Here is a 13,670-nt window from a genome sequence, read left to right as displayed (position 1 = left end):
GCAATAATTAATTACGTCTCTTGTGGATTCATTTCTTTCATACTGTTACTGGCAATCAGGTAGATAAAAGGAAAAATATTGTTGGTGCTCTGTGGTATTAAAAGTGAAGGGTTTTCACACTGTCAGGGTAATGAATTCTGCAAGGGTTTAAAGCGCCTGGACTTGGGGGACTCTCTGTGTCATGTGTCTAGGAGTGACAACCCCCAGTGGTTAATTACTGCCATGGATGAGAGCTGAGCTGGTAGCAAAATGAGAAGTTCATTATGAGTTAAATCTGAAGTTAATTGGATTCACATTTTCACCCATTGGTATACAAAGATACACCTCAAAATGCTCTTTAGGTTAAAAAAAAAAAAAAGTTAGGCTCCGGCAAGATGGTGCCAAATGCTGTCGTGGATTATTTTATCCTGGCTTTGATACAACAATTATCTTTCATGTAGACTGTTGGACTCCATTTCACAAACCACCCTGAGGTGTTTGCCTCGGGAGGTATGAACTTTTGTAAAAATGTCTCTTGTAAGTTATGGTCTCTGCTCAGAGGAGAAAATATTGCTGATCTTTGTTAGAGCTGGTTGCAAAACTGAAAATTTTCCATAGCTGAAAGTTTTGAACAAAACGTTTTCATTTGAAAGATTTTGCCAAAAAAAGATCATTTTCCTATTAAAAAAAGTTTGAAATGAAGCTAAAGGAAAATTTTCATTGCAAATCTGAGTTTTCATTTTTGTTTTGAGTTCTGAACATTTTAAAATGTTGGGTTTTGCTTTTTGGCTTTCAGATTTTCAGTCCCTGCCCTACCTTTGCTCATGCATGCACTCTGTCTTTCTGTCTGTCTGTCTCTCTCTCTTTACTTCCTGTCCCCTTTTTTTCCAATTGGAAATGTGGGAGAAAATTAAACAGGGATGAAAAGGTGGGAAAGAGAAACTCTTTTCCCCCTCACTTTTTCACCTTTCTACTTTTTGATGGGGGGAAGGAGAGGGGAGAAGCAAAAAGGAAAGGAAAGAAAAGAGAGGAAAAAAAATCTGAAAACTGAAAATCAAAAACTGAATTTTGTTTGTTTCCAAAAAACTGAAATGAAATAAGATTTGCATTATGTGATGAAACAAATTCTCAGTTCAGATTGTTTTTTGTCCTACAATTGGAAAAATTTATCCATTAATTGTTTTTGCAAAACATATTGAATGTAAGATAATTTTATGCAAGATTATGCATTTTATGCAAGATAATTTTTTCAACTGAAAATTTTCAACCTGCTCTAATCTTTCTTTCTTTTTTTTTTCCTGAGTTTTCTTGCAATGGAATTCTGAATTTCACGGAGCTACATAGTATAAGAACCTGAATTTTATTCCTACAATAGAATTTAAGGGTCTACATTTTCAAAATTGACAAATGATTTGGGGAGCCTTCATTTTGTGGATTCTTACTTTTTAAGATGTCTTTGAAGGGCCTGGTTTTCAGAGGGTGGGTGTTCAAATTGAGGACCCCAAAATGGAGTCACCCAAGATAATCAGTCACTCTGGAAAATTTTGGACACGGTGACTCTGCATAATTAAGGCATCTTTCTCCCTCATTCTCCACCGCAGCCCCACCACATTATAAAGTGCCAGGGGAGGCACATACAAGTACCAAGTGATGGAAGGACCTTCAAGCTATGGAAAGAGGCAGTGACAACATATTTCCCACCCCATGGGAATCCAAGGAAGACCTCCATAGATGTGGGCTCTCTGTTCCTTGCATGAGGGTAGGGCAAGCAGGGCTAGAGAGCCGTCTCTCCACATCGCTTGTTCAGCTGGCAGTCCCATGGTTGGTCTGCTAAAGCACACTGCTAGAAGCAGCATTAACATCTACTCCATGCCATGGCTGCCTAGAAAAAGATGAAAGATGCATAGCGGTGTAGCCAATGGCAACACAGCTCCTACTGGAGGCCGTGCAAATAATTCCTCTAAGCACATGTCTTCCATAGAGCCTGTCAGTGTGACTGCACCAATGAAAAGATTGTCCTATATTTTTGAACTGGCTTGAGATAAATCTGTCTCCAGGCCATCCAGTACAGGGGTAGTCAATTATTTTTTGTCAATCTCCAAATTTCTTAGCCAAGGTATATTCAAGGTCCAGACTCCAGAGAAAATAATTTAAAAAAAAGATGATAATAAATACATAAAAGGATTTCAGGATCCATTCAAAAGTGGTTGGCTGTCTGTGGTCTGCCTATTGTTTACCCCTGGAGCACATATATACGTAGTATTGTTTAGTTTATAATGCAAGTTTCTATGGGCATAGACCAGACCTTCCTCTGTGATTTGTATAGTATGAGCACATGACTGGTTCTCAGTAAATAGTTGATACCATAAGAATAAGGTAGGGCAAATCAAATACACAAGGGCCATCAATGACCTGTAACAGAAATTTGAGTCATTTAAGCCACAGGTTCACTGAACTCAAATCAGATCACAGATGATAATCAAAATAGGATCAACCACTGTATTCATTTTCCTAAAGCTCTGGGGCAGAGAATCATTTTTGTTATATTTGTGCACAGCACCTAGCATAGTGGAACCTCTGAGCTCTACCACAAAACAAATGAGATAACTGTTGTTATTTTATAATAATAATTTGCATGATTGATAGGAGGCATGATAATCTAGCATTTCTCGGAGCTGTATGGAATAAACCCATATAGATGTCTGCATCAGTCTCAGAATGATATAAATCATTACTGTCCTTATAACTGCAATGAAATTGTGATTGAACTATACGGGTGTATGAGCTAAAGTCTCATGATCTGTTGTCACTGTAGTATATTCTAAACATGCATTTAGTCCTACAATACAGAAGCTATCTGTAACCAAACAAACCAAAAGCCGACGTTTAAACACACAAACCAATCCTGCTATGCTGAGGTTGCATCAGCAATGCCATTCTGGGTCAGTGCTAAGGAACTCATAATCACTGTGAGAACTAGAGCTGGTGATTGAGTAAGTGGCTGATATAAGCCCTGATCCTGCAAAGACTTATGGGTATGCAGAATTGCGTGTAACGTTATTTATTTAAAGTACGTTTACAAAAGGTCTTTGCAGGATCAGGGTGTTGGCACTTAATCGGTGAGACGCTCTCCGTGGTGAAAATGGGCAGTTTGTTGGGGGAAGTGCTCTCTGTTGAATGAGAAGTAAAAGTCAAGGTGGAGTCCATTTATGATCTTATCATGATACTATTTATGTAAAAGAATTATCCTGGTGTTCTGGCTATTTTCCAACGCAGGTAGCTATATCCTACTGACCTAAATTCCTTCTGCAGTTAAACAGCATTTCCCACTTCCGTTCCTAAAATGTTGTGCACTGTCATGGTGGGGTATTAGTCAATACACTTCACCCCAGAAGTAGCTACATTTCAACTTGCAGGTGAAAGGATTCCTGTCTCCCTTTGCAAAAGGTATTTATGTGAAAAGGATCTTATAAATAATACTGCTTTACCTTTTATACAGCACTTTTAAATCCATCCATCTCAAAGCAAGTTACAAAGGAAGATTGTTATCCCCAAATGGGAGATGGAGAAAACAAGACACTGGGAAGTGTAGTGTTGGCCAAGGTCTCTCAGCTGCTCAGGAGCAGGGCAGGGAATAGTGTCCCAGTCTCCGGCTTTCCCATGTAACAACATACATTTAGTTGTTGTCTGTTTTAGGTGCACACGTGTTGATATGTTTTCAAAGGCGGGGTGATTTAACTTCTAATGATACGCTGTACGCCATTACAGAAAAGGGATGTAGAGGCACACACACGATCCTATGCTTCTTTGCCCAGGTGCAATTTCTGAAGTTATATATTTTTTTAAACTCTCTCTGTATATCTACATGAAATCAACCCGTGTATTAACAGGGAGCTCTGGGTACAGTAAAATCTTTGCCCTCGGTCTGTAGTCATTTGGTAGTCTACTAAGGAAGATCTAAAGTTTTCTTGGGACCAAAATAGAAAAAAACAACCACAATCCAATTCTGCAGCAATTCTTAGAACAAAACATACTTTTAGGAATATTCCTCCCTCACGATAATACCATAGAGAGAGTTGCTCTGTTTCCCCCAAAACTGTTTCCTTTGCCAGGAAGCTTGGAAGCAGTTAGTTATCTGCAAAATGTAAACAGGTATTTGTCAGCTAATCAATTATTTGGAGTGCTCAGCATTATCAGGACTCTTTGCAGTGGAAAGGAGTGAGCTGTGTATGTTCCCTCTGTCACTGACAATGACATACAGTCAGCCCTGTTTGCGCTGACATAAGGTCATCTTTTCATCCCCAGTGAGGTTGGGGAGCTGTGCAGACTGTCTGCTAGTGTTTCAAACAGTGCTCTTACAAACTCCACAGGCTCCTACAATCTGTTTTACATTCCTTTGTTATAGAATTTCGAGGGGTGGGAGAGCCAGGGCCAGAGTGGTCTCTTCAGTCCTTTGTTCTGCCCTTCTCTCTCTCTTGCTCTCTTTCTCAGTTTAGATTTTAATGAAAAATAAGTGCTAACATTTCCAGCTAACGCTTGTCCTCTGCTCACAGTCCAGGGGTGATTGCTGGTGGTGAATTGAGAATAATTCAGTGAGTGAGTCCAGTCCTTTTCCCCTAGCCCAGTGTGGAGAAAGGACAGTGTTGTGATTAAGGCATGGTCCTATGCCACAGCAAGTGGTGGGTTCTAATCCTACCTCTACTCTCAGTTTTGTATGTTATATAGGCCAGTTTTTCTAGGTATTAAGGCACCTAAAGGTGCAGATGGATGCCAAGGCAGTTTTGAAAAATCCACTAGGTGCTTGTCCTCCATCTTCAGATGCCTAAATACCTTAGAAAATCTGGTCTTTAGTCTCTTTGCCTCAGCTCCCCATCTGTAAAATGGGGCTAATACTACTCCTTGGGGAGACTTGTCTACTTAGGCTGTAAGCCATTTGGGGCAGGGACTGCCTCTTACTTTATGTTTGCGCAGTACCTGTCACGAAGGGGCCCTGATCTCAGCTGGAGTTGGTCTTAATAATAATGTTAAGTAGTTTCATTACTATTTGCATAATCCAGTCTGTGGGACAATCCCCAGTTTCTTAGAAGCATCTGAGATCAGACTGAGAGGGAGAGAAGTAGGGTTGGGGCAGCCCCTGAGACCTGCTCACGGATTCTCCACTGGATCAGAGACGTTGACGATTGAAAACTGCCCAGACCCAAAGCCTGCAGTGCGATGACTCTTCCAAGCATGTTAATCAGCAGCCGACAAAGCATGTCACTGGGACAGGGGCTGCAGGTGTCAGGTTTCCCTTTCGATATGGCATGCTGAGAAGGAAGAGCAGCATTTGTGAAGAGCAGTTTTTCTGCCTCTTCCATAAAGACAATGAATAGATAATTGGATGCAACAAAAGCCAAGCTTTAGCATCGTCCTCAGGCCAGAATCGTCTAACTCCAGTGCCTAAAGTTAGTCGCCTGCATCCAAACTCATTCTGAATACAAATGGCCTGATTTGAAGAGGACCTGGGCACCTGTGGAAACTGGAGTCACTCAGCACATCTGAAATGATCCTGGACATCTCTGATTGTGAGACAGGCTTTTGGAAAAAGTGAAGTGGATTGTAAGCGAATTAAAACCGGCTCCATGTAAACTAGGAGGTGGGTGAATTGGGGGTGGAGAGTGGGTTACAGCAGATCAAAATAGGAAAGGGATCTCTTCAGTTCTCCTGGCTGTCATCACAGGTCCAGACACCATTTGATGATGTGACATTACATCATCTTGTGGATACAGCAAGGGGACAAAGGAAGGGATGTATCGCACAGGCATGCGTGTTCCAAAGCAGGCCAATAGCCAGCTAAACATGGGGAGGGTTGTGAGGGGCACCTCCCTGGGGCTTCCCTCCCCCTGGCTTGCATCACTCAGGTTTGACCAGGACGGAGAATCTCTACAGATGTAAGAAGGGTCACAGACATGGGAGGCATTCCGCTGTAGGACACCGAAATGCTGGACTTCATGCATTGCAGAAGATTCCCAGCAGGGAAGTTTGATATGAGATATCTCTTGTGATCTCTCTCTGCCTTCCACCTAGAAGGGAGAGAGCTCTGGGCATGCAGCCTCCCTTCTCAGCTCCCCTGGAGGGGATAGGAAGCTGGGAGGGTGCAAATCGAGAGCTGTCCATCTGGACATCTTCTCAACTCCCGCCTGGTGCTGCCACCACTCATCTGACTGGCTGGGAGCCCCAGAAACCTCAGTCAGGCCCCCACCCCACTGCAGATTCTGCTGTCCGCTGAGCTGTCAGCTCCTCAGCCAAGGAGGAGGAGCTCTCACTTTGCTTGTTAGCGGGCGGAAGGGGAGGCTGGGCTTCCACGTGCTCCTCTCTCTAATCGAAGGGGCTGATGTGAGCTCACCAGATCGATATAAACTAGATTTCCAGTGGAATCTGGGAGACTTAAAACTGCCCTCGGGCTCATGACTTCAACTGCATGTCAGTGTCGTGGGATCATTACACTGCAGAGCATCTCAGGGCCAGATCTTCGGCCCCAGCATCGCTCCACTGCAGCTAGACGTGTAGTAGGACTTTGAAGCCAATGGCGCCCGGCTGATTTACCACAGCTGAGCTTCTGGCCTGGCTGGTACATCTCAGGATAAAATCTGCTCCAACACGAGGTCCAGATAGGAAGCTGCTCCAGTTTGTTACATATGCTGTCTCCTGACGCAAATGCCTCCCATGCGTTCGGTGTACAAAATAAATGGTTTAGTGGATATTTGACTGCTGTGACCTGATCTCTCACTTTTGTTCTGGGGTTCCATGGTGAAGCAGAGCAGATATCTCACTTCACTAGGCAGAATAACAAGGGCTTCAATTAGCTGCACACATCCCTATAGCAGATTCTAGTTATCTGAGCCCTTTCCCAAGTAACTCTCCTTGTTAAGGGTACTTCATTCTGCCGTCAAAGGGTTTCATTAGCGCATTTATCTTCGTTCCAATGGAAATCATGACCCACCAATACTAAATGTGCAGATTTACATAACCCCCCCCCCCCCGGCCTTTCCCCTCTCCTGCTCGAAGTACCCAATGTCCTTTCTGTAGAGAAAGGTAAATCTTATAGAGGTGGCTGGAATTTTGTGTCCTCCCCCTGCAAAAGGAAAAGATTTTGATGAACTGTCGCCATATCCCTCTCACTTTTTCAACCAGCTCTGATTCTACCTTTCACTTATAAATATTGTTGTATGAAAGAATTTGTAATTATGTTGAAAACAAGGCAAACTCCTCAAAATAAGCAATAGGGACATAGATAGAATGAGTCAGGTATGTTAGACTTTTCCCTGTGAGTCTGGGTAGGGTGGTGCTCATGAATGGTCATTTATTTTTTAAATTTCAGGTATTTGTTTCAAATCGTGGTTTGCTCACAAGTAAAACCGTTGGCAGGTCTCATTGTAATCTTCAGCAGATGTTTTACCAACCGGATGGAAGCAACAATTTGTCTTGAGTGACCGTCTGCTAAAATAAAGGCTCAGAAGTCAGTCATGAGGAAATGTGAAATATGCTGAGTCCTTTGAAATCAATCCACCTTCCCATGTAATATGTATAATTCTTACAGATTCACAGCACTCTCCATCTCCTGGGCATAGGGAGAGCTAACTGATGCACATGAGGAAAGCCAGCTGGGTTTTAATAGAAATTAAAGCTCAGTTTATTTTTGAGTGACAGTAGTTCCTTTGCTAAACCAAAAGCCCCCATACCTGTGAAGGACTGGGACACTTGCCGTTTTGCAACTGTGAAATGTATGCAGTATCCCTGTTTCACCTTTGGATTGCTTAGCCCTTCAGAAGAGACTGTCAGCTACCACATTAGAAACATGGCAGGTGGTACTAACCACACTGCCCAGCAGGAAGGTCATTTCTGATTGGTGGGCTGATTTAAAGCCTAACCGTGCATAGGGCCTCCAAAACCCTACATTTGTTTGCATGGAATTATCGTAACTGTAATAATACACTGGTCTTAAGAATTCTTGCATTTTCAGCACCAATAGAGGCATTAAAACAAATGTCAAACCATAGGAAATCTTTTTATTTCAGATAAAATCCTTATTAGTCTGCTGTTTATTTCCTGGGGATGTTCCAAGACCCACTAAGCATAGCTAGATCACAGACAGCTGTGTGTTTCCAGGGTCTACAAAACACTTACAAATTACAGTAGTCAGACTTTGAACTTGTGTGGGAGGTCAGGAAAACAGACACGGCAACAAGAGCAGAACATTTTGATCTGTGATAACCATTTGCTGCCTGAACTGTTTAATTAAGATGCATGATGAGAGATCTGTTCCTTTAAAAGTGCAGGAGCAGTGACGCTGAGTTCCCACCTACCCCTCTTGTGTGTGCTAGGCTAGCAGAGTGGATAACGTAGCCAGCATTGCTCCACGGCCCCAAGGAGAGATGATCTGACATCACCAGTGTGAGAGCAGCAGTAAGGATACCCCACTTGAGAATTTGCCCTCTGAATATCAGGGCCTTTAAGTTCAGCATCAAGAATTGAAGCACCCAGAATCTCTCAGCTCTTTTGAAGACATAGACCTCAGACAGTCACCCAAGGTGACACCTGACGTCTATGGAAGAGCCAGGAATTGAACCCAGAACACCAGTGCACCCACTCTGAGTTCACAAGACCATCCACTCTGAATTCTTACCAGGGACGTCATCAAGGTCTTTAATTTTCACTGCTAATTTTCTGAAGTTAACCAGGGAACTACATTCATGTCGCTCTGTGATACCTAGAAGTCCTGCTTTGTCTATTTCAACTTGTGAAAAAGGTTAACTTGGGGACGCGAACTGTGAAATACAGAGTTTCAGCCTTTCTCTTGCATGCGAAGTTTAGAATAAAAATGTTGCTGATAGTCTTGTATTTTTATCTTGTGCCTTAGAATAGCAGACAGCCTGATACACTGAGACCATTGGGGTGTCAAAGCTATGAGCATAAAAAAGAAAGAAAGAGACAGACAGGTCCTAATCAGCATGTACTTAACTTCTGAGTACGTTAGGGTCGGCAACCTTTCAGAAGTGGTGTGCCGAGTCTTCATTTCTTCACTCTAATTTAAGGTTTTGCATGCCAGTCATACATTTTAATCAGGGCTGGCTCCAGGGTTTTTGCCACCCCAAGCCGTGGGGAAAAAAAAACAAAAAAAAAGCCGCGATCGGCGGCAGCTCCACTGAGCTGCTTTCTTCTTCAGCGGCAGGTCCTTCCCTCCGAGAGGGACCGAGGGACCCACCATCAAATTGCTGCCGAAGAGCCTGACATGCCGCCCCTTCCCCTTGGTCAACCCAAGCACCTGCTTGCTGAGCTGGTGCCTGGCCCTGGCCCTGATTTTAATGTTTTTAGAAGGTCCTGTTCTATAAGTCTATAATACATAACTAAACTATTGTATGTAAAGTAAATAAGGATTTTAAAATGTTTAAGAAGCTTCATTTAAAATTAAATTAAAATGCAGAGCCCCCCGGACTGGTGGCCAGGCAGTGTGAATGCCACTGAAAATCGGCTTGTGTGCTGCCTTTGGCACTTGGGAATAAGGAAGGCCCAGCAAAGTTCAAGCTGGCTTGTCTGCCTCAGTGCTGAGCTGTGTGTGCCTTCTCTCGCTGTCGCTCACTTTATCAGAGCTTTATGGCAGCTTATAAAGAAATTGTCTCTTCTCTCTCTGCCAAGCTAAAAATCCCACTTTGGTATTCACAGTACAGTTATGACAAATGCCTGGCCTGTGTTCTGGGTGTTCAGGGAAATGTAAAAACATGTCTAGTTGTTGTGAATGCTCACATGGTGATTTGTTGGTTTGATTCTTCAGGTCGTGAATTGGCAAGCACAACCCTCCCAGGATACCCTCCTCACGTCCCCCCTGCTGGACAGGGCAGCTACTCTGCTCCAACACTGACAGGAATGGTGCCTGGTGAGTTTAACAACCCCCCTTCCTCCCCCCCTCAGCATTACAGAAGCAAAGCCAAGTGCTTTCTGGTTGTTCTGCACTGATGCCAGCAGAAGACAGAATTACAGTGATGAAAAGAGAAGAACAGATGCAAAGCGAGTCTAAATAAATAAACCAACCCCTCTCTGCACAAGGGAGAGCCTAACTTCTCCACTGCCAAAGCAAAGTCTTCCATCCTGTAGGCAGGGAAAGGCCTTTACCCCACTGCATGGCCGTTTGCTATGTGTTGATCTGATCACATAGGGACAGCCTCAAACTCCCCCCCCCATTTGTCATGAGGATGATTTTAATCAACACTTTAATGTTAAGCACGTCACACATATTGGTGCCAGTGGGCTAGATAAGCTGCGTTGTGGCAAACGTTTGTTGGACTGGAAGTGTTCAGATGGTTACTTTACTAAGCCCAAAATCTTAACAACTCGCACATCACTGAATTTCCCACAGGCTTTTTCCTTTTTTTGGTAAGCCCTTTTTACATGTTTTTGAGATGGGAGCTTCTGATCATCTGCTGGAAGGCACTCCAGCTCAGATCTTCAGAGGCACCTATGTTCCTAGCTCCCATTGGAATCAATGAGAGTTAGGCACCTAACGGGACCTGAGTGGCCTCAACCCCTTCGGAAGTCAGTGGGAGCTGAGCATGCCCAGATCTCATAAGATGCACCTTGTAGGATGAGGTCCCTATGAATACAGTTGGGTTATCCATTATTAGCAACTTTTGATTGACAATTATTCATCTATGATCCTAGACACTATGGAGATACTGTTGGTGCTTTAGACATACAGATAGTGATAAGGCTAGAGACAGATGAGTGTTATGTTGTATATACTCCTGGGTTTGACATTTAAGTATGTTGAAAATCATTGACTTCAAAAGAGCTATGTGGATTTACAGCAGCTGAGGATCTGGCCCTCACAACCTTTGATCTCAATGTTAAGGCCACCACTGCTTACTAGGAAAAGTGTTTATACTGTATTATGAACTCCAAGCATTCAAAAGTTAGGAGTAAAGGATTTTTAAAAATCATGGGACTTTAAAAAAAAAGTTGGGTGTTTTTTTACTGGCTTTCTAGTTTCTGGGCCTTTAGGGAGCACTTGGACCATATTTCCAAGCTTTTCCTCAATCTGTTTTAAAAAAAATGAAAGCCGAGATTATTACATAATCACATGACTCCAGCATCTGGAGATTAAGAACAAAATATCATAAAACTTGTGATAACCAGCATGAGAGTTGGCAACATTGGCTTTATGTCTAGAGTGTGTGGCAGTTTGCATATATGATCTATTGTGAGTGTACTTGTCTCCTGGTAATATCTTTAAGAAATTAAGAAAAACACATTCATTCTTCACATGAATTAGTTTTAAGAATTAGACGTATGAATCAGGTCATTGTAATAACATATAGTCATTTTTGCCCATAAAAAATGTTGCAATGCTATTGAAAGTAATGTATGGGGGGGATTTTATAAAGATTGACATAAATACAGAAACATTACTTTCCCCTCAAAAAGTAAATGTGACACAACAATGGCTTATTTTATACAGCTGTAATGATTTACATCATACAAAAAAACTTGCCTGGAACTTCAGGCCAGATTCTCAAGTGGTGTAAATTGATCTGCTGATTTCAAAGGAACGTCAGCAATTTGCACCAGCTGAGGATCTGGCCTGAAAATGCAACAACATCTTGCTGTGATTGCAAGTCACTTCCTACCATTTAAATATTAAGAACCTAAAAAAAAAGTCACATCAGTGTTAAGGTACTTTATTAACAAGATTTCCCTAAATGTGTTTTGCAGTTATGCAAGCATCTCTGAAGAGCAGCTAGGAACAAGGATAGGTGAACTAGTCAGGATAAAACAATCTGCCTCTGATTACAGGGGGGTAGGGGAATAGTTCAATGGTTTGCACATTGGCCTGCTAAACCCAGGGTTGTGAGATCAATCCTTGAGGGGGCCAATTAGAGATCAGGGCAAAAATCTGTCTGGAGATTGGCCCTACTTTGAGCAGGAGGTTGGACTAGATGACCTCCAGAGGTCCCTTCTAACCCTGGTATTCTATGACTTAATCAGAACCTGAACACAAAGTAATGCTTTATTTTGCAAGATGGCAAAGTTTAGTTAACTTCATTTACTCTGACCTCCTAGTTCTTTCCAAGTCTGCAAGTTAGGGTGACCAGATGTCCTGATTTTATAGGGACAGTCCCAATTTTGGGGTCTTTTTCTTATATAGGCACCTATTACCCCACACCCCAGTCCTGATTTTTCACCTTTGCTGTTGGGTCACCCTACTGGAAGCAGAAGTAATGCAAGACTGTGAGAGGTTGTTCTCCTAACACTATTCCCTCTGTGTTGAGAAGCATGGCATCCTGGGATCTAGTGAAGGAACCTGATCTCGAGCAAGCACTGTCTTTCACTTGAGCCAGCCTGAAAATGGGAAGGTTTGCATGAAGCTTCTTGATAGAAGCAAGTGTTAAATTATGTGCATAGCACATCTGTGCGTTTAAGGCTAAGCCTGCCATTGTGCAGCTGTTATGAAACCCAAATACTCTGCATATTATCTAAGATGATGCCAGTTCCCTGAGATGAAAGGAAAAGATCGTCCTACTTCGTGTCCTGGAGCAATTTGTGCCCTTCCAAATGAGGGACCTGCCCTTTCATGTGACTAAGGATTTTGGGTGACCCGCTGGAGATGCCTTGAAGAGACCTGATTTTCAGAAGGTGCTGAGCACCTGCTCTTTGAAAATCAGCCCCTTAAAGGTGCCCCAACTTGAACAGTGGAAAATTGAGTCATTTTTGAAAGTGTCGGTGATGATGTTTCAAGGTGGTTCTGTTACAGCCTGTGTTAAGATTTTATCTCACTAGTCCTTATTATTAATGATTATTATTTGTATAAGCATAGTGCCCAGGGACCCCAGTCATTGTCCAGGACCCCATTGTGTTAGGTGCTGTACAAACACAGAACAAAAAGACAATCAGTTGTGTTTTTCAAGTGTGCCTAAGCATGGTAGGCTCCTAACTCCCATCGAAGTGTGTCTGAAAATCCCTTTAGGTGTCTGCACCTTCAGGTGCCGAAATCCTTTGAAGACCTGGCTACGTTTACAGTCTGCTTCAGTTTGGACTACCAGGGAGGATGAAGTGCAGAGCACAGCAAAGGGTTGTTCTGTAACTGCCCCCCGTAGGCACTGCTGCCGTGAACTACAAGGTACTTAGTTCGCATGAACATGGCCCTGTTTGAAAGAAGACTAAGTTAACGTGAACTAGGTACCTTTTAGCTTGTGCCAGGAGCGTCCCCACAGGGCAGTTAGAACGAACACTATGTGCTTGGCAATTCGCACACCCCCGTAGTCCGCACTGCAGTACAGCATAGACAAGTCCTTAGTCTCTCTCTCAGTTCCCCATCTGTAAAATGAGGTTAATAGCCCTTCCCTACCTTGCAGGGGTGCAGGGAGCATAAATACTTTACAGGTTGTGGAGTGCTCAAACACTACTACTAAGTAATGGTACCTGAGATGGGCAGGTCTGGTAATACCCAAGACCAGTCGCACATTATTTGGCAGAGTTTAGAAAGATGCAATGCAATGATCTAGACTCGTCTGATTTCTCTGTGTAATAGATTTATTTTTAACTACACGTAGGCTGGTGTGATCCATTAGATTGAGTAACTGCAATGTTCCTTTCACTGGTTCTTTTAATAAAAACCTTCTGCTCCAGCTAGGTTGAAGGTCACCTGCAATTCTTCTAGG

At 42.9% G+C, this 13,670-nt stretch overlaps 1 protein-coding gene across 4 annotated transcripts in view; it reads left to right on the top strand.

Moving 5' to 3' along the window:
• PAX5 (paired box 5) overlaps nucleotides 1–13,670 on the top strand; it is a 223,819-nt gene that overhangs the window by 147,029 nt on the left and 63,120 nt on the right. For all 4 annotated transcript variants that reach the window (XM_030567764.1, XM_030567762.1, XM_030567765.1 and 1 more), the window contains one exon: nucleotides 9,791–9,892. In XM_030567764.1, coding sequence (XP_030423624.1) covers nucleotides 9,791–9,892 — 102 coding nt within the window. The remainder of the gene's footprint in view (nucleotides 1–9,790; nucleotides 9,893–13,670) is intronic.

The sequence above is a fragment of the Gopherus evgoodei genome, chromosome 6 (assembly GCF_007399415.2).
Source record: "Gopherus evgoodei ecotype Sinaloan lineage chromosome 6, rGopEvg1_v1.p, whole genome shotgun sequence".
Lineage (NCBI taxonomy): Eukaryota > Metazoa > Chordata > Testudines > Testudinidae > Gopherus > Gopherus evgoodei.
This window is presented reverse-complemented; position numbering and strand designations above follow the sequence as displayed.